Genomic DNA, 19,462 nt, shown 5'->3' on the forward strand with positions numbered 1-19,462 from the left:
CTCAAGGGCACCCAGGAGCTAGGGGGCTCTTTATCTCAGCCCCTTTCTTTGGAGACTTTTCTTCCCAGAAGAGAAACTACCCCATGACTCAGCCCAGCCCCAAAGTTACCATTTGTTTAATCAAGATAGTTGGTTTGCAAAACATTAAACCGTATTTGATGCCTAGTTAATAATTTGCATCCTCTTCATTTGTTCCTGAATCCTCGGAGACTGACATTTTTCCCCCCCTGAAGGCAAAGACAACCAAAGAAACTGCATCGAGAGCCAAGCCCAGGCCTTCAACTGCCAGGATGTCGGCCAGGAGGCCTGCCCTCCATGTTCTGCTGTTAACTGTTCTTGTGGGAAAGTCAGCCGTCGGGGTAAGTGTCCTTTTGAAATGTCTACAGTCCAGGGATCCTGAGGTTATTGGGAAGACGAAACCAGTTGTGCAGGGAGCGAGGACAGACGTTAGTTGGGAAAGGCAAACATTGCCAAAGTGAGTATGTCCTGAGTCTGAGAGGCCTTGGCCCGGGCTGCTAGTGCAGGGTGACATGCGTCTGACTTGAGCCCCCTGGGAGCAGAGCCTCCATGAAGCATTCCCACCAAGGAGCCGGGGAAGAAAATCCGCACTGGTTGTTATCTGGCATGGATCTCGGAGGCCCTGTGAGAGGCCACGGAGAACCACCAACTCTCTCCCCAGAACAGTCTGCTTATGAGCTGGTGACGACACACCCAAGTTTCCTGCCTTTGGGAGCCAACGCTGGGATGGGCCTTAGAGAGGAATCCTGCTGGTCCTGGCAAAGGATTTGCTTAGATGGGTTAGGTTTGGGGAGAGGCTTCATGGTGGGCACCTCTTCTCCTTTTTCTCCATGACCCCAGTGGCTGGGGCCCGAGGGAGGTAGAAGGGCGCCAGGCAGGGAAGTCGCATCAGGGGGTCTTGGACTGGGGACTCAGAACCTCTGGGATGAGATGAGAGGTGGAGATGTTGGCCCCTGCTGCCGTGTGCTGCTGTGGTCCCAGGGTCAGCTGGATCTCTGCAGGCAAGGGCAAGGGTCCTTCAACAGAGGTGGAGCCTCCTGGGAGTTCCCTGCAGGACGTGGGCCGAGGCATGAGCGTGGCTCTGGGGCCAGGGGTGAATCTCAGCTTGGCCCCTCTGTGGGTAAGGAATGTGGGGCCAGGAACACCATCTCTCTGAGTCTCGGTGTTCTCGCCTGAGAACCCAGTGCTAATCTCTCACAGATTCGGGAAAGGTCACAATTAAATGAGGTCATAGATGAGACTTTCAATAAATGTGAGCTCTTTTTTTTTTACTTAAAATTTCCAGAATGAACACAGCTTCCCTATAAAAATCAGAGAACGTTCTCCTCTGTTGGGGAGCGGGTGGAAGAGAGTGGGCAAAGAGTCAGAACTGAAGTAACAGCTGGAGCCTCTGCATCTTATTAAGTACCTTTGCAGCCGACGTCCCGTTTCATTCCAAAGAGTGCTTCCTGAAGGAAGCAGATTAAATTACAGGATTTCTCATTAGCGTGTTTTTTAGACAACAGCTTTGCCTCCTCCTCAGCGAACTCTGCTCAGACACCTCTCTTAGCCACATAGTCAGCTGCCAAGTGACTGACTTTGGTTTCTTTTCAAATTATGACTCGGGCATGAGCAGTGGCTGCAATTACAGATTGCTATCAGCACTCCCCCCCCCCCCCCCCCGATCATATGATTGCTTGTTGGCGGTCTGGGCCCAACACATGGCAGAAATCCCACAGGTCTACAGAAAGATGGTGGAAATTATCAGAGGAGGCCCATGAGAGGCCTAGAGAAAGTACCAGTCGGAAGGAATTAAGCCTAAAGTTTGCAGGCAAGGAGAAGGGTGGATGCAGTCTGTTTGAAGTTCACAGAAAGGATAATGGTCCCGAAAAAAAAAAATCCCTTTTTTGCAAGCCCCAGTGAATTTTTAGGGCTAGCGATGAAATTATAAGTCAATAATGGATAAAAGAGAAAATATGAGAGATCGCCTTCGGGCAATGAGCTTAGTCAATTCCAAAGAGAGGACTCGGGGCTTTGGAATGTTTTCTTACCCAGATGTGTGCCAGACAGGTGGTCGAGACGGCGGCTCAAATTCCACGGGCCAGCGCATGGGCATCCAGAGGAAAGTGGCCAAGGCACTCAGATGCTTTGGAGAGTTTGGGGCATCACTGGGGGACAGAAGCCACAGAGCCAGATGGGCTAGGAGGCCTCTCCCACCCTTGTAGCTAAGAATAATAACCAACTTTAGCCTGGAAAGAGGAGTCTTGAGGGCCAGGCTTGAGGTTTCTGCAGATTAGTTCATCTCCCACAAGAATCCTAAGTAGTAGGTATCCTCCTTGGTCCCATTTTACAGATATGGAGCAGGATGACTTGGCTCCAAGTCACGGAGCTAGGAAGTGGAAGAGCTGAGCTTTAGATGACAGGCCTTGGGCCCTGGCTAAGCATGAGACCTCTTTGTCCTCATCACAGGGGCACAATCCACTCTATAGGTACGGAGGCTCTTAGAACAGGGCCCATTGCTGGGTGGAGGGTAATGGGTTCCATATGCCGCTGAAATTCTGAAGCAAGGCATTCGCAGGATCTGTGATTGCTGTCCACTGGGAAGACCTTTGGGCACTCTCCTGTGAATTGGGTCACATGGTGAACATGCTGTTGACTGCTCTTTAGGATGGTCTTTAGCTTGGATTTTAACTTCAATATCTGCTCATCAAAGAGCTATAGGTCAAGTATCATTGCTATGAACTCTGGGGCATCCTTCCCAGGCCTTCCTAATCTGGTCTAGATTGGTTTTTCCAGAATTATCAGTTTTGAGCACCTGAACCCAGCATAGATGAGTACGTGAGCCCTGTTCTCGGGTTAGAAATAAGTCCTGTGATGCTCAACTACTTTGCCAACCAGGACTGGGACACAGGCCTGTCCAACTCCTCATCCATCATGGGAGGCCCACTTGATTGTAAGAATGATGGGGACTGTCCAGAAATCTCATTCTACTATAGTTCTTGGGGTCATTTAGGGCACACTGGGCTGGCTGCAATGGGATTTGGCCTCTTGCAGGATCTGAAGCAAGAGAACAGTGCTCGTAGACCTGTCCTGCTTATCCCAGTCCAGCCCCAGAGAGAAGCAGAGACAATGGCTTTTTATGTCCCTGACAAAGGGGTCTTCAAATTAAAATGCCTGCTTGCTCACATTTCTGGGCTTTTTAAATCCTGGAACTCTAGAATCTTCCCAGATAGAGAGCTGCAGAAACGGCTGCATCAGCCAAGGGTTGTGACTTGGCCACCCGGAGTCCATTCTGCTCACAGTCCAGGTTTTATTTGGCAGGTAGAAGTTCAGCCTGCTGAGTGCTCTAGTTTTCTTTTAGTTGCCAGGCAGCATTGGAAAATCAGAACATTTCTTAACGGACGCAGGTCTCTGAGTGTTTTGAAAATGAGACATTCTGGAGACACTGGACTCACATTCATACACTGCACCATGAAGGGAGGAGCAAGTGTTCTGAAGCACGAGTCTCCAGGTCCTGTGGTCCCTCCACTCTCTGTGCCCTTCCCACGTGACTGATGTGCAGGATCTGCCTGGTTCTGTCACGAGAGAGAGAATGAGAAAACATGCTTGTCTGGTTATTGCTCAGAGACGCTGTGGATGTCGAGGCATTGGAGCCAGACTGGGATGGCCAAGCAGCCAGGCCCAGCATCTGATTTGATTCAAGCTCCCAAATCTTCATGGGCTGTAGGACCAAAATAGGGCCTTTGATGGGCAGATGTGAGCCAAAGTCTCAGCTCCCCATAATGCCCGTCTCGTTCAGAACCTAGAAGAGGCAGAAGAGGTGGCCCTTTCTCTTGGATTCCACGTACTCTTCCCAAAAAGGGAAGGATTGAATTTCACCGAAGCTTCTCCTAGATCTTTTTAAAAAACCGATCCGAAGCACGAGTCCAGCTCATTAGCTTTGGCAGTGTACACTGGTATTTAGGGAAATCAGGTCGCAGGAAATCACATGTGTGTATAGGCACAGACACATTTACATTCTGAATTCATTAGGGTTTCCTAAATGCAAAAGCAATTTTGCTGCCACAGAGAAACAGCATGGCAGAATACTCGGCAGCCGGGATTTTAAATAAAACATGCTTTTTCTTCATAATTAATATAATAAGGTTTCCTGGCTTAGGGCTTGGCAAAGATCCCAGGGAAAATAGTGGGGGGAGGGAGCCGGTGTGATGTGCCTGTGACCTGACAAACAAGTTCCAGGAAGACTTTGCACTGAGTGAGCTCTCCTCAATCTGCCCCTCCCCTGGGGTGCACTCAGCAATCTGCAAAAAAAAAAAAAAAAATACAAATCATCATCGACATCAATGGCTAACAATGGTATCAATAACAGCAGCGATCAATTTTAAGTCTTTATCCTATGCTAAATTACTGTGTGTTTTATGTTTATTATCAGACTGAGGCTTTCCAACAAGTCCAGGAGGTAGGGATTAGTGTCCCTCTCCTCTCACAGATAAGAAACCACACCACAGAGGAGTTCAATAATCCATCCAAGATGGCGCCCTGGCAGGTTACAGATAAACCCATCTGCCCAATGCCGGTGCTCCTAACCACTGTGGCATGGATCCTTTCACGGGACCCTGCCAAGGACTGTGGGACTGTTCTATGTGGAACCAGGGGTGTCAGACGGGGCAGTGGCCTCAGACTCCTGCTTCCAGCAGGAGATCAAGTTGATCCCACCCGACGGCTCCCCAGGGGTCCTGAAGCTTTCTTTACCTCTGACCCTGGAAGGATCAAGTCTTGCCAGTTAATCAGCCAGTTAGGTCAGTGCTTGTCATGAACGAATCCCATCTTGAAAACTTTTGCCACAGCCCCAACCAGTTTCCCATACTTTTGTGAAACAGACTCCCCTTTTCTCTATCTGTACTGATCTACTTTTAAAGGACAGTGACTCTACCATTAATGGAGAACCCAACAAAACACAGGGACGTGCTGAATTCTAGCTGGCTGTCCTCAGGCTAGAGCCCTGCCCCGAAGCCTGCTTCTCCTTGTCGGAGAGCAGATCAGCCAGGGATGGAGGACGGAGACGCACCGGCCACCCGAGTCTCTCCCTGAGGTGGACCTGGGATGGTTGACAGTAACTTGAGACTTGTTCAGACTGCATTTCAATGTCATTTCATACCCTGGCCAGGCACCACCTAAATCAACTCAGGAACCAGCGACGGGTCACCTGCTATAGCGTGGAGGACAGCTTTGGTGGTGGAGCTGGTGTCCAGCAGTGGGCACTCACTTTGCTGAAGCCCTGGGTGGTTTGCTGAAGTTACCTGGCCAAGAAGGTTAATGTGAGGGCTCCTGTCCGTGGAGGACCCAGACTTGGCCTACTCCTTTGTCTTATCTTCTCCTTGGTGCATTATCACCTCCAGAAATGAGGGCTCGCTTTTCTCCAGTCTCCACCCTGGACGGGCTCACTCCCTCACTTTTAGCCCCACCTCTTCCTAAGTCGACTTGACCCAGGTCCCTGGGATGGCCCATTTGTACAGATATTTCTCACCTAGTGCCCACCTGAAGAGGGATCCCTTGCAAGTCCTGTACTTGCTCTGAAAAACAAAATGCTCTCAAATAAGAACCTCAGAGTGGGTCAGGGAATTCTTATTTTTATAATCGAGGAAACTGAGGCGTGGACTGATTCAACAGCCGCACGGGAACAAAGATAACCCTCCGTCTCCTTGGGTCACTTGGTGGGATCCAAGCATGGCCGAGGGCGGAATGGGCTGCACTGGTGGTAAATGCACATTCTGGAGCCAGCCAGGCCCACAGGAGCACAGTGCCTGCAGGTGGCCCAGGGTCTGTGCTGTTACCAAGCTCTCTCCACCATCCCTAGGCACCTGAGGTTGGAGAACCAGTGTCTTTAAATAGCAATTTCCCAGGTCCCCAGATGGGGCACTCTTCCTCCCTGCCCCTGCCCCTGCCCATCCCTGCTGCTGCTGCGGCCCAGCACCCAGGCACCTGGGTACAGCTCTGAGGCAGGCACAGAGACTGGTATCCGAACCAGGGGCCTGGGCTCCAGTCTCTCCCCACCTGCCAACCCACTCAAGTCCCCACGCGAGCCACTTCACTGGGCCTTGGCTCCCTCCTTTGTAGGGGTCCGTTCCTCTCTGTGAATAGCTACACCCAGGCTCTCAGGAAGGAAACCCCGTGCAGGCACCACGGGCCCGTGTATTCTTCCGAGGTATCCAAACTTTCCACCAAAGTCTTTCCCTCCAAACTTCCCTCCTGCCCTGAGCCCCAGGTGAAAAGGTGGACGCAAAGCCACAGTGGACCCTCCCAACCCCAGGACAGCTCTGAGCACCTGTGAGCTCAAGTGAGAAGGGCGAGAGTCCTTGGGCATAAAAAGGACAGGCCAGCTCCGCCTCATTATTGTCACAATGGCGGTATTTCTTAAAAATAAAAAAAATTAATACTTTCTATGTTATTGGTTTCCATGTTGGTGGGGAGGTGAAGACATTGGAACCCTTCATTCATTGTTAGTGGGATCATAAAACACATCTGCCCTGGAAAACAGTGCGGGGATTCCTGGAAAAATTAAACATGGAACTACAACATAACCCAGTGGCTCCATGTCTAGATGGACACCCAGAGGGACTGAAAGCAGAGACGCTAACAGATAACTGTACATCAATGTTCATAGCAGCCTAATAGCCAAAACGTGTGGAGAACCAAGTGTCCATCAGTGAATGAATGCATAAACAAAATGTGACAGAAATAGACAGACAGACAGACAGACAGGCAGGACAATGAAACACTATTCAGCCATTAAAAGGAAAGAAAGTTTGATATATGCTACAATATAGACAGACCTTGAAAATATTATGCATATGAAATAAAACTAGTCCCAGAAGAAAAAATGTTGCAGGGTTCCTCTTATATGAAGCACTTAGGAGAGGCAAGTTCAGAGAGACAGAAGAAGGAGGTTATCAGGGGATGCAGAAAGGGAAGAAGGGGGCGTTATTGCTTAATGGGCGAAAGTCACGTTGGGGAAAAGAAAAACGTTTTGCACATAGAGAGTGGTGATGGATACATTGTGAATGCAATGAGTGCCAAAGAGGCCACCCTTAAAAGTGGTTAAGGTTATATATAATGATACATATATTTTGCCACAATTTAATGGATCAAAGGACCCGTGGGTTGGCTTAACTCTTCTTTTCATGATGTGGCTAAGGTTTGAGCAGAAGCAGAGAAGGAGGGTGGTATGGGGACAGCACTTGGGCTAGTGACCTGGACACTCTCAACTGCTTCCTGTCACCTCCACCATTTACTTTGGCCCCAAGCTCTGCATCTAGCAGTGGGGACTGGTCCTACTGAACTGTATGCACGTGTCCCTGTCACCCCCCCATCCAGCAGCAGCAGACCCACTTGGCCACAGTGCCAAGTTCTCTTCCACCGGGCTGCCCTTGGGAGTAACGCCATCCTTCCCTGGTGGTCAGTGACATCTGTTCCACCAGGTACCTGGTAGAACATCCAAGAAGGAAGAGATGGCTGAGATTAGGGCTCCAGCCTCTCCCCTACTGGGAGGAAGATTTCTCTGCTGTAGGACCTTTCTAGGCCTCTGGCCCCCCTCTGCCTGCCCATCGCCTGAGAACATTTCCACCGACTCCATGGGATACCTGGAACACAGCAACTCAGCCTTTCAGCCTCAGCCTTTCTGTCTTGTCTTCCAGAAGGTTTGGAATTCTGAAAGGCAGAGCGAGAACCTAGTTAAAATCATGACTAGATTAAAATAATCGCCAGATTATTTTAAATTAAATTAAATATATTTAAATTTTACACGAGACCTTGAGACAAGCTTGCTGGTGGCTTGGGGAGTTCAATGTTGCCAAGGGCCTGCTCCTGACCTCTGGAAGGTCAGAGTCCTGAGCTGTGGAGCCACTGAGAAAGTCCAAGTGTGGAGCGGAGGGACCCTCGGCTGGATCCATTGCAGAAACCACCTTCCATTGTGAGCAGCAGCCGAGTCCAGCCACCTAGGAGGAGCTGGTCAGTTGGGACACGTGGAGTTTCAGCCCCATTGAAACTAGGAATGGAGGTGGTTGGAGAAGTGGACAGTGTCTTGTGTGCCTTCCCATCAGGGTGGAGAGTTGGTTGAGATGTGTTCGCCACAGGGGACCAGCTGGGTTCACTTTTGTACTCCCCTCCCCACCCCGGGACCAAATGGCCTTTTATGTGGTCTGCCAGGCCTGAGCCACTGCAGATGGACCTGTTATAAATATAAAGCTTTCCAAGAACAGGATCCTGGTATTTTAACCTAGCTCAGCATCTGCCCCTCTTAGGGTTCTGTCTCCTCCTCCACCCTTTCACGACAGGGTCTGCACGCCTGGATTCCCTGGGCCCTCCCAGCGAGGACAAGTAAGAGCAAGGACACCCATGTAAGGCTGACTCTCTGCACCCAGCTCCAGCATTACTAGCTGAGTTATTTGGGGCAACTTAATCTCTGCAAATCTCAGTTTTCTCACCTCTAAAATGGACATCCTTATTGTACCTAAGTTATCCAGTATTATGTGAGACAAACTAGACAACAAGTATTGCACCCATTTAGCGCAGTCTGTGGCTCATGGTTAGCTCTACATAATTGTGAACTGAGATCCTTTTTCTGGTCTCTTCTACTTCTTAGTTATCACAACCCTCACCTCCTCTTCCTCCTCCCCTCCTCCTCCTCCTCCTCCTCCTCCTCCTCCATCAATCTTCCTCTATGGATTTGCAAGTCCAAGAGAAAGAGTTCTTCTACCATTTTGCTGTCCCTGTGGGAAACAGAGCAGACTCATGGGATAAACGGAGCAGGTTCTGTGTCCATCATTCTGCTTGCAGGCCTGTCCTGGTCAGTTTCAGGAATATGGCCCTGAAACTGCGTGGTCCCAGCTCTGAGGGCCCCCTATAGTATTCCCAGATCCCACGTCCCATCGCGGCCTCTCTGTGGGTGGACACAGTGAGTCACAGAGTGACTTGCCTCTGCTGCAAGTGGGCAGCAGCACTCAGCCTCCTGAGAGGTCAGCTCCGGGCAGGAAGTCCAGCTGCATCCTAACCTGGTTACTGCCGAGCACAGCCTTGGAAGGGCGTGCCTGCCACCTGCTGGCCGAGGGCAGCACGACACTTGGGTGTCCCTTCAGCTCTGTTTAGAGCCAAGATTCAAGCTCTGACTCAGGGCCAGGTCCTGAAGACCCTTCCCTGGTGGGGTCCAAGAAAGGGTGTCCCCACAGTCCTCTCTCCTGTCCTGCGCACTTCTCAGGGCTGATGGTAGCCAGGCACGGGCCACCCTCTCCAGTTCAGAGAGAAGAGTTCCTGCGGTGCCTCCTGAGGAGAGGGCAGCCCTGTCCTCTGGACAAGTTCAACAGAGGGCAGGTGGAGCAGGGTACAGCGCCCAGGGCCAAGCACCAGCCAGCGGCTGCAGTGAGGCGAGGTTGGAGGAGGAGTGACGTCTGTCCCCAGGGCCCCCATGCCCCATGCTGACACCCAGAGCGTCCTCAGGTGCTCCCTGTACCAGCACCACAGGCCTGACACCCTCCCTAAGCAAGACTCCCAGCCCAGCCCCCAAACAAAACACCTGTCCCCGCCTTGCTGGTGTAGAAAATGGGGCAGAGGCACAGGCCCAGACCTCACAGGACCGCCCCTCTTTCCTTTTTTCCTTCTTTGGCATTCCTTTCTCCTCCCTCAATTTTTATTTTGTGAGTTTTCAAACCTACAGAAAAATGGAAATGAGAACAACACAGTGGACATCCTTCACCCTCCGAGATCAATTGTTAACATTTTGCCACTTTTATGCTCCCTCTTCTGTATGTGTATGAGTGTGTGTGTGAGTGTGTGTGTGTGTGTGAGTGTGTGTGTGTGTTTTCTGTTGTTTGCTAAATCATTTGCAGATAGAGAGCAGACACCACCCTAAATACTTGAGCAGGCACATCTTAGAATAAGCATTTTCCTATGGATTTATGGCAACGTTATCCAGGGAAATTGGACACTATATGGTGATACCATGGAAATATTTAAACAACCCAGTTGTTGCTCATGAGCTTTGTTGTGGTGCTTCTCTTAAATTCGGGATCCAATCAAAGGACCACACACTGAATTCAGTTGCCACGTCTGTCTCTTGAAACAAAGGACAGTCCTCCATTGTTTTTTCTCCTTTGAGGCCGACTCTGGAGGAGTGGAGGCACCCCTTCTGTAGAACCCCGGGGTTTGGATCTCCACTGGGACCCGTGTGTTCCCTGAGGGTGGATTCAAGAGGCGCCTGGTTTTCCACAATGCTCTCTGTCCTGTCGCTGCCTCGCTGCCTCGGTACTGCACATCAGGAGGTGATCCCTGTCGCTTCTTATCTTCCTTTCTAATTCGTCCTCTTCCTGCTTCCCAAAGATGTTTAAGGAAACCAACAGCAAAACAGAAAATGAAAACTTCAGCTGAAGGTGGAGGAGGCAAAGCTATTGAGCTGCCTGCATCCCCTGGGTCCTGGGAGGGAGCACCCGGAGCTCAGCTTCCCTGCAGCCAGGACCCGGGGCAAGTCTGCCCAGGGATACAGCTCTCATTTTCTAACCAGAGGTCAGCGGACTTTGTAAAGTGCCTGATGGTGGTTTTTTCTGAGCTATGCTTTCTCTGTCACAAATATTCTGCCCCTGTTGGCACAAAAGTAGTCATTAAAAAAAAAAAATGTGGGGCTGGGGTTGTGGCTCAGTGGCAGAGCACTTGCCTAGCACGTGTGAGGCACTGGGTTGAGTCTTAGTACCGCGTATCAACAAATAAAATAAAGGTCCATTGATAACTAAAACAATATATTTAAAAAAGGGAAAATGGTCATGGGACTGTTTTCCAATAAAACTTTATTTATAAAGCCCAATGGTGGGGCACTGCCCCAGGGCCTTGGTGTGAGACTCCCTGTTTGAAGGGAAAGAACCTTTTCCAGTTATGGGGTGAGTTCAGGTTTCTTCTTCTGGTTAAGAACTTCGTTCTAAAGGGAACTGTTCAGATCACTCGTCAGCAAAACCTTCTGAGGAATGCCACGGGCCAGGCACATGCTAGACATTGAGTGATGCGTCCGTGACAAATGAAGACCTCCACAGAATCTAATCTCAGAGGCAGAGGACATGCAAAAATGAACAAGTGTAAAACGAGGCTGTAATGAGGACCGTGGTGGGGATAAACAGGTGTAGTAACAGAAAAACAAAAACAGGATGTCCTACTGATTGATAGGGTGTTTGGGGAAGGCCTTCTTAAGAGGATGGCATTTAAATTGAGACCTGGTAGACTGCGGGGAAGGAGGTCCAGGTAGTGAAGACAGCCAGTGCAAAGGCCCTGAGGTGGGAGGAACTTGGCTTGTGCCAATTAGAAGCCGGGTGTGGCTGGTGCTTAGTAAAGGGCAGGGGGAGGAAGGAGTATGGGAAGAGGTTGGAGGTCCAGGTGGGTGCTCGTGATTTATTCCAAGAACAACGGAAATGTCTGGAGAGTTTTAAGCATTTGCCCATCCCCAATCCCCAAAGGCTGTCACTCAAGGAAATCACTCGGACTTGAGCCTAAATTCAGTCCCCGTCACAGCTCTGTGACCTGAGTCTGCCTTTCCCCCTCAAAGACCTCCCATGGGCTAGTTAGAACGTAAGGGGCAACAGGCAGATACCACTTCAACTGGCGGAGCACCAGGACCTGGGCTCCTGGGCCCACAGGTGTGTGAGGCAACAGGAGTCTCTGCCGAGGAGGAAGGGGGCATCGACAAATAGACCCCTCCCCACCCAGAAGGCGCCCAGTGCTCCTGTGACCTGGATCTGGTCCTCTCTGGCTTCCGGGAGCCCAGGGAGCGCCCCGCTGGCCTGGCCTGGTCCAACGTGCTGTGTCTGTTGCTTTGTTTTCCAGTTCTCCTTGATGCCGTTCCTCGATGACCTGGACCCAGGTGAGTGTGCTGACCCCCTGTGGCTTCCCACCCTCCTGAGTCCGCGCTGGAGGAAGGGCAGGTATTCCAGGGCTCTCAGGTCCAGCTGGTTCAGGGGGCTCACAGACCCCTTAGGGAATTTGTCCAGGAACAGTCCCCTCACCCAGGGCTTTGCACAACTTCAGGTTGCCCTGGGACACCTCGGATGGCCAGTCTCAGAAGCCCAGGGGGAAGCTCCCTCATCTTACGGAGAAGGAGACCAAGACCCAGAGAGGGAGGCAACTTTCTCCTCGTCACACAGCCCGTTGGTGGCTGAAGTGACTTACAAAGGCTAAGCCAGGGTGTGCCTGAGCGACGGCCGGCTTCGGGAAGGCCGACCCACTCGACCCCTCTAGTGGGGAGCCAGGACCCCATTTCCTCCACCCAGTCCCCACAGCCATACGAACCTCCTCCCGTCCTCCTCCTGTGGCCGCTGGCTCTGGGTGCCTGTCTCCCTTGGTTCTCAGAGTTCCCAGGAGGAACCTTGGATCATGGCTGCCTCTGTCCAGAGGCTGACACCCACTGATAGGGACTGGCACCCCCTGAGGACGGGAACCAGACACAGAGGCCATGGTCATGTCTGAACTCTGGATCAAGGGCTGATTTGGAGCAAGGCAAACAGTAGCCAGGTCAGAAGCAGCTCAGTGGTGACTTTCTCCAGCAGCCAAGCCCAGACAGACGTTCGGGCAGACAGACATCAGGAGCCCAGAGCACGAGGCTCCAGGACCCCATGGGCTCAGGGAACGCAGTGGAAATACTCATGGGGCCTGGGTTTTGAGAGATTTTGCATCTTTCCCCAAAGCTAAGGAGAGAACTTGGTGGTGTGGAGTCCAGATCCTCCGGAGGTCACACTCCCAGGGCTGCCCTTGTGACGGCCACCCATCGCCCACACACACAGCCAGCGAGAGGCCGAGGGGCTGGAAAGGCTGCCTCTGCCTCAGGCACCATTAAAGGCCTGGGTGTCAAAGAGACAGGGCTGCAGAGGTTGTGGAGAGACACAGGAGGAGACAGAGAAGACTCGAGAGACCTCACTCTCTTGGAGAGTCTGAAGAGCAGCCCCTCCCTGGTCCAGGAGGCGACTTTGTAGAAATCAGGGAGTTTCTCTACCACCAGACACTTTACTGCCATCTGCCAGAACGTTGTCAAAGATGTCAACAGTGAGTTTAGACATCCTGGAATGGTGCAGAGGACAACTTGAACAACCCTACCTCACAGAGATCATGGAGAAGGAGTGGATTCATTCTTTGGGCCTTAAGTTTCAGAGCTGCCGTTCAGTAGATTGGAAGCTGTAGGGTCAGCTTTGATCTGCAGTCGGGAAGAACTTCCGAACCAGCAGAATTCTCCAAAAATCTGAATGGGCCCTCAGAACCTTGGGAGTTAATAGGTTCCCCATCCCTGGGGGTGTTTAAGCAGAGGATTGAGCACCCCCGTGAAACTGGGCTCTACAAGAATTCTGCTAATGGCTTGTGAGAATTTGCTGAGAGAATGAATGGGCCCTGGGGCAGGCTGCTCCTAAGACCCACCTGGAGGTGCTCCAAGAGCCTCTGACTGGGGGGCAGGGGCACACTTCATGCAAAGAACAGGCTAGGTGTGAAGCCATGCCCGTCAGGTGTGTGATTGAATGGCACGGGGTTGTGCTTTGACGGACTTTGTCATCCCCTGCAGGCTCCAGGCAGCAGTGTGGGGAGGGGACACTTTGCTCATGCCCACAGGCAAGCTGCTTCTTTGGTTGGTCTTGCTGGAGACAGTGCACAGCGAGGGCCTGGCTGGAGCAGAAGGTGTTTAGTCCCCAGTGGGCAGTGAAGGAGGTGGTCATCAAACAGCACAGACTCTGCCCATCTCCCCAAAGCAGGTGATACAGCAGCCAGCAGGCCTGCGGAAATGCTCTTCAAAGCTGGCTGGGCTCTGCCCTGCAACACAGGCCAAGCCCATCCATCAGCTGTCCTTCCGCCTGCCAGCGAGGCCCTGTGCTGCGCTTGCCCCGTCAGCCAGAGTGGAAGCGTCAAATGCAGTCCGACAGGGCTGGGCCCCGGGGGAGGCCCTCGGAGGAGCTGTCCGTGCCGCCGTGATGGATGACGCCAACAGGGACGACATTCCGGGGATTTTTATTCTGTTCCGCACATCTGGCAGGCTCTTTAACCAGAGCAGCTGCGAAGCCCCCATTGCAGGACCTCTGCGCTTGTTCTGAGAGATGCTAAACGTGGACACAGTAATCTTGGTGGAAGGACCCGGAGCACGTGCTAAAGATATCCCAGTGCATGTTGCTTCCTGAAAGCTAAAACCCATGGAGTTTCTGAAACATAAACCCAAATGAGGCTCGTAAAGAGGCAAACATGGCTTGGAGTTAGGTAGATCTGGGCTAGGAGGCCAGGTCCTTCTGCTTTGGTTTTTCCTTATGTGTGGAACAGAATAGTGTCACATATGCCTTGGGGATGCTTCAGGTGAAGTAAGATTGTGCACAACCACAGGACTTAGCCTAGTGTCGACCCCTAGGAAGGATTCAGTTTGCAATAACCTGTCATTAGGGCTCTCTGGTTAACTGAGCATGACCTCACCATTCCTCCTGGTAGTCCCTAGAAACAGACTCTGATACGTAGACAAGTCCACAAATTTTTCTTTTTAAACCTGAAATAAAACACTTCTGTCAGTTGCTCCTTTCTTCGCCAAGCCTCTCCTCTTTCTTGCAGCCCAAATTTTCATGTAATTGGAATTTGAACCCAAATTTGTCCACTACAATCTATCAACGGACTGAGAATCCACCTCTGGCAGCGATCCTCTCTACCCAAGAAAGCATCTGGACAAGTTCTGAGATTCCCGTCAGGAGTTTTCTTCACTAATTACTTATGACCCACATCTCACGAGGAGTTTCTCTCCTGAACTCACCATTGCTCTGCCTCAAGCAGGGGCCATGTCTGGGGGCAGAGCCGTGTGCTGGCCAATCAGAAGGCAGGAGGCTCAGAGGCCAAGGGGGAGGTGGGTCTGCCCCACACAACTGCACACCGGGCTCTGCTGGGCACCGTGAAGTGGATCGTGGCCCTTCCTCTTAAGAAACCAACACTCTAGTTGGAGGAAACAAATCAGATGGACTAAGTGAATCCCGGAGTGAGGTACCATCATCCCAAACCTAAATTCTGCAGCCAACTTGGCCAGTAAGGGATGTTCCTATACCTCAAAGATCTAGAATTCTTATTCCGCTAGCAACCCGACATCAATCAATCCTGATGTCTGCTGTTGTTATTAAGTAACACAATACCCCAGACTCCGTGGCTTCAACCATTACCTGTGTATTTAGATATTCATTCTTGGGGTTAGCCGTTTAGGTGGGGCTTAGCCGGGTAGTTCAGGTCTGGACCCGGCCGGGTGATGTGGGCTGGGCTCCGGCTGGTAGATGGCTGGGGCTCTTGTTCCACTGGCTTCTGGGTCAGTACCACCCTTTGATCTCCTTGTGACTGGCTTTCTCCTCCAGCCTACCCCGCCCAGAGCTTCCTCTGAGGTCAAGGCCACGTCCCACTCTTACTTGTATAACTGGGTAGCTCTCCATGGTCCCCTGTGCCTTTCAGCCCCGGGCATAATCCTTGTCTGGTTGCAGATGCACAACACGAGCTTCTGGTATAGATAGTGCCAACATGAGAGGATAAACAAAATAGGCATAGAGTTTGGAGGTGGAGGAAGCCTGCTGCGTGATGCCCCCACAAGACCGTCAAAGCGCACTGTGGCTCCCCCACACGTGAAGGACCTCCGTGCCTTCCTCGCACCACCCTCTATGGGATGGCTTCTGTTCTGGTGGTAGGGCCACCGAGTCTGTCTCTGATGGTTCTTTCCCTTTAACCAAGGACCCAGGACCCTGGCGAACAGGAGGCACTGTTGGTGCTGCTCAGTGGGAATGTGATTCGGAATCCCTGAGAGATGAGCAGCCCTGTTAGACAGAGCTGGGTTCAAGTCCAAATCCCCCCACAGACACTCCACCCATCCCCCATCCCCTGGAAACCCCACACCGTCCCCTCTATGTAAGAATCTCCCAAAGGACTTCCAGAGATCCTTGGGGGAGGGATCCCTGATAGTCCAGTCAAGGTCGGCCAGTCGGACCCCTGACCCATGGGAGCCATGGGAGAAACCATAGGACAACCTGAAGGCTCTTCTCTGTGAACCCCTGTTGGAAAAGCAAACACAAATTCTCCAAAGAATAAAGAAATCAAGAAATGATGTCATCCTCGCATTGTCTCTTCCAAATGTCCGTTTGAAATCCTTCGCGTCCAACTCAGAAGAACCTTTCCTTTGTGCCGCTTCTTGGTCTTTCTCAGCGGCCCTGGGATGGAAGGAGACGTCATTTGCTCCAGGGAGACAATGGCCTTGTCTTCAACCTGGATCCTCATCCCGGGAAAGGTGGCCTCCTCTGGGACCATTTTCATAGTGGGGGAAAAGCAGCTCAGGAGAAATAATGAGCAAGCAAAGGGGAGTCTGGACTTGACACTGAGATATGATGGGAAACTTTGCCAAGGAGCCGGAGTTGGCGTATTCAAAAAGGAAATGAAAAGACGGTTCGGTTTTAATGGGAAAGATAAAGTGGCCATTGTGCAAAAGTGGATTTTTCAAAAGCCAGAGACATAAAGACTCTAACGCAATGAGGGAGGGGATGGTGAGATGAGGTGGCTGATTATCAGGCGTGGGTGGAGTGCCGTCCTCCACGCTCCACGCCGTCCACGGGCTCCCGGCTCTGCCTGGTCCCTTTCAAGTCGCCTGTCTGCATGGGCTCAGCTCATTATCATACGCATCTCTGGACAGCTTCCCTGACTCGGCACACCCACCAGCTGGAAAGCACAAAACTAACCCAACTTCTTCCCATTCCAAACTCTTCCCCGCCAGCCGCAGAGCCACCAGAGTCTTCCAAGGCCCCGGATAACAAAGGGCTTTTTGTCAAAGTCTGGTCTAGCGTGAGATTTACACCAGAGGCCAATTCCACGCACAGCCTTCCCGTTTGTTAGGCAAGAGCCACGACCTTATCAAGGTTGTGACTGGCGAGTCCTAGTTGGCAGGCGGGGTCTGGAGAGGGAATGCTTGGAGACCCTCTCCCACGGCCACGTGTGGGTGTAGCCAAGGCCGTGGACCATGCCAGTCAAGGCAGTGGGGCCCTGGGGTGGAGATCACTGCTGAGATTCAGTGGTTACATGGACACAAGTTGCATCAGCTAAAACCCGCCCTGTATTAGTACGTGACCTTGAGCAAGTGACTCAACCTCTCTCAGCTTCAATTTTCTTAACTTGAAGTCAAGCAAATTATACACCTGCTAGGCGTGAGAATGAAATGAGATGGTGCGTTGCAAGGGCTCAGTAAACACCAGCAGTTTCAATGGCTCTGTAGACTTGGCTTGGGAGAAGCCTGATGCTGGGACCCAAAGGAAAGTGACTTCATGAGACTAAGGTGACAAATAAAGTCTCACGAAGAAATGCTGCTCACAGAGCCACCCAACCAAGCGCTCCAAAGCTGCAGAATCTGACCTGGTCCACCCCCCACGGAACCATGGAGGCCTGCTAGGCCCCGGTCCTGCTGCTCTCAGAGGGGAAACCGAGGCACAGAGAGGACAGTTAGTGCACAGCCCAGGCTTGACCTCCCTGCACTCTCAATCAGTGCCCTTGGCCCTGCCAAATAACGACACGGCCTTGCGGGATTGTAACACCCCCTAAGTGAAAAGCCACAAAGCCTGATCCCGGCTACCCACCCCCATCAGTATGCAGAGCTAGAAAGACACGGGATTCCTCCTTGAGGATTTTGAACTCTTTCAGGAAAAAGTGTCCAACTAAATAAGATGCCGATGCTGAGGTTTCTTCTGTGCCGTTCCGTCCCTGCAGATTGGACTCCCGACTACTACGACTACAGCTCCGAGCATCAGAACCCGGAGGAGAACACCACCTCGTGGTCGACCTATGCCGAGAATCCCGACTGGTACTATGCAGACGACGGTAGGTACCAGGTCTGAGTCAGGGCCCTCTGGGAAGGAGGCCACAAGCCCAAGAGGAATTTACCTGTGACCCAAATGTGAGGGCTTCTCTTCCCTCCTCTCTGATGAGCACCATAAATAGGTATTAAAAAATTCATTTAGGCTGGATCTTTCTCTTTTTTTAAGTTTTTTAAAAATTTTTATTTATTCCAATTTGTTATACATGACAGCAGAATGCATTTCAATTTATAGTATACATATACAGCATAATTTTTTGTGTCTCTGGTTGTACACAAAGTAGAGTCACACCATTCGTCTCCATACATGTACCTAGGGTAACGATGTCCATCTCATTCCACCCTCTTTCCCACCCCCATGCCCCTCCATTCCCTTCCCTCCCCTTTGCCCTATCTAAAGTTCCTCCATTCCTCCCATGCTCCCCCCTACCCCCATTATGGATCAGCATGAACATATCAGAGAAAACATTTAGCTTTTGGTTTTTTTGGGATTGGCTGACTTCACTTAGCATGATATCCTCCAGCCCCATTTACCTGCAAATGCCATGATTTTATTCTCTTTTAATGCCGAGTAATATTCCATTGTGCATATATACCACAGTTCCTTTATCCATTCCTCTACTGAAGGGCATCTAGGTTGGATTCACAATTTAGCTATTGTGAATTGTGTTGCTATAAACGTTGATGTGGCTGTGTCCCTGTAGTATGCAATTTTTAAGTCCTTTGGGTATAAACCAAGGAGTGGGATAGCTGGGTCAAATGGTGGTTCCATTCCAAGTTTTCCAAGGATTCTCCATGCAGCTTTCCACATTGGCTGCACCAATCTCACCAGCGATGTATGAGTACGCCTTTATCCCCACATCCTCACCAACACTTGTCATTTGTATTCTTAATAGCTGCCATTCTGACTGGAGTGAGATGAAATCTTAGAGTAGTTTTGATTTGCATTTCTCTAATTTCTAGAGATGAACATTTTTTTTTCATATATTTGTTGATTGTTTGCATATTATCTTCTGAGCAGCGTCTGTTCAGTTCCTTAGCCCATTTATTGACTGGGTTGTTTTAGGCCCTGACTTCCTTAACAAGACTCCTATAGCGCAAACAAATAAAATCAATAATCCATAAATGGGATGGATGCAAACTGAAAAGCTTCTTCTCAGCAAAAGAAACAATCACTGAGGTGAAGAGAGAGCCTACAGTATGAGAGCCAATTTTTATCCCACGCACATCAGATAGAGACTAATGTCCAGGATATATAAAGAACTCAAAAAACTTAACACCAAAAAAATGATAATAATAACCCAATCAATAAATGGACAGGATCTTTTTCAATTAGAATCATACACAATGAGGCCTGGTGGGGGGGGGGGGCTCTTGGAAACCATCTCCCCAGCTCTTGAATGGCAGATGGAGTCAGTGAGGCCAGGAGAAGAACCGGTCTGGCCAAGGTCTGGTGGCAAGCTAATGCCTTACACTCAGGGCTCCTGACTCGGGGACTAGTAGTCCTGTTCAAAGTCAGTTCTGAAGCTTTGATCTCAGGTTGGGTCCGAGTTATGCAGAAGGATCTACGTTATCCTGGAGCCCTGAGTGTGGGATCCACAG

General features: G+C 50.9%; 1 protein-coding gene across 1 annotated transcript in view; it reads left to right on the top strand.

The window, feature by feature from the left end:
• Positions 1–220: 220 nt before the first annotated feature.
• Habp2 (hyaluronan binding protein 2) overlaps positions 221–19,462 on the top strand; it is a 30,541-nt gene continuing 11,299 nt past the window's right edge. Inside the window, exons 1-3 of the mRNA XM_026389207.2 lie at positions 221–359; positions 11,854–11,890; positions 17,755–17,865. Coding sequence (XP_026244992.2) covers positions 291–359; positions 11,854–11,890; positions 17,755–17,865 — 217 coding nt within the window. The 5' untranslated portion in view covers positions 221–290. The remainder of the gene's footprint in view (positions 360–11,853; positions 11,891–17,754; positions 17,866–19,462) is intronic.

This window comes from Urocitellus parryii, chromosome 5 (assembly GCF_045843805.1).
Source record: "Urocitellus parryii isolate mUroPar1 chromosome 5, mUroPar1.hap1, whole genome shotgun sequence".
NCBI classification, from domain to species: Eukaryota; Metazoa; Chordata; class Mammalia; order Rodentia; family Sciuridae; genus Urocitellus; species Urocitellus parryii.